This window comes from Octopus bimaculoides, chromosome 25 (genome assembly GCF_001194135.2).
Source record: "Octopus bimaculoides isolate UCB-OBI-ISO-001 chromosome 25, ASM119413v2, whole genome shotgun sequence".
In the NCBI taxonomy this organism is placed as follows: domain Eukaryota; kingdom Metazoa; phylum Mollusca; class Cephalopoda; order Octopoda; family Octopodidae; genus Octopus; species Octopus bimaculoides.
Window position 1 is genome coordinate 32,374,267 of NC_069005.1, and position 1,669 is coordinate 32,375,935.

At 33.9% G+C, this 1,669-nt stretch overlaps 1 protein-coding gene across 1 annotated transcript in view; it reads left to right on the forward strand.

Moving 5' to 3' along the window:
• The window catches only part of LOC128250796 (collagen alpha-1(XII) chain-like), a 4,751-nt gene continuing 3,082 nt past the window's right edge, over positions 1 to 1,669 (forward strand). The window contains exons 1-2 of the mRNA XM_052976732.1: positions 1 to 159; positions 740 to 794. Coding sequence (XP_052832692.1) covers positions 115 to 159; positions 740 to 794 — 100 coding nt within the window. The 5' untranslated portion in view covers positions 1 to 114. The remainder of the gene's footprint in view (positions 160 to 739; positions 795 to 1,669) is intronic.

Sequence of the window (1,669 nt, forward strand, 5' to 3'; positions counted from 1 at the left end):
TGCGTCGTATATACTGTATGTGTATATATATACAGCCTATATCAGTGTCGTTGCCATACCGCTTCCATTCCGGTCTCAGCTTCGCTTGTTCAACATTCGCAGATCTGTGACGAGATGTGGCTTCGAACTTTAATTTTGCTAACCTTGGCCATTTCGGCGGTGAGTCCTCTGTTGCCTTCTTTACTTGTAAAGCGTGTGTGCAGTTTATTTCAATTTTTTTTTACGTGACTGTGTATGCATACATACATACATACATACATACATACATACATACTAATTTCCTTAGTTTAATTAGACAGACAGATATACCTAGTATTAGACAAACATATATACATGCACCCACACATACACTCACAAACTCTCTCTCTCTCTCACACACACACACACACACGCACATACAGGCACACATGCGCGCGAATATATGTATGTATGTATGTATGTATGTATATTTATATGCTCAAGGGGCTTTGGTGCGTCTCCGTCAAACATACCCACTGACAAAGCTTTGGTCAGCCAGTGGACACTTGAAGAAGGAACCCCACAATAGGGATAAAGCAGAAACCAGGAGACTGTGACTCGAAATCGTTGACGACACACCCATGTTTGCGTCCAATACACCTTGTGGTAAACATTGATGTTTTTTAAAATCCAGTTTTGCTTGCTTTCTTCGTTTTTATATTTATTTATTTATTTATTTATTCATGCTACAATGTCAAATTTTGATTTTTCCTGCTTTTAGTTTGGAATGTCTGCGAAAAACAAATATGGTATACACCTCGAGAAGAAAGTTGAAAGTAAGTTACTGTTTTATTAATATTCTGATAGATAGATAGATAGATAGATAGATAGATAGATAGATAGATAGATAGATAAGTTAGCAGATAAACAGGTAGACAGAAAGACAGATAGACAGATAAATGAATAGGCGCAGATAGAAAGGAAGGTTGGTAGATAGATAGACAGACAGATAAGTTGATAGATATATAAAGAGATATAGATAGATAGACAGGTATACAGATAGGTTGATAGACAAACAGATAGATAGATAAATACTGATGTATATACATACTAATAAACACATATATAAAGAAATAATATATAAAGAGTATTTTTTGAAATTACTGTCTATTCTAGACAACCATTTCTCAGTGAACCATAATTACAAGAATATTTTTAACAGACGCTCGATTAAATTATCATGTAGCTGCTGCCCCAATATGAAGAACTTTATTATTCGTAAGCATCACCAACTGTAACTGTTGAAAACCTTAAGCTTGTCCAGTCGACCAGGCATGTATGATAAGCTTGGCCGTATATGAGGCGGGAGTCTCAGCAACGCTGCAAGATATCCTAACAAAAAGAAAATTTACTTTGGGTTATACGATAGCTATTTGAAAAGGCATTATGCAAACCACCTATCTTCTTTCCGACGCATCGGCAATTACAAAGCCTTTTTTTCGAAGGTCGTCACTGATGACAAAAGTTGATGTATATATATATGTATGTATATACACGTTTATGAATTTGTAATATTCATGTATGTTCCTTTATATAATATATATGTATATGTATATAATATACATATATGTATATGTATATATGTATGTATATACAAGTATGTATATGTATGTATGTGTGTTTGTATGTATATATATATATATATATATAT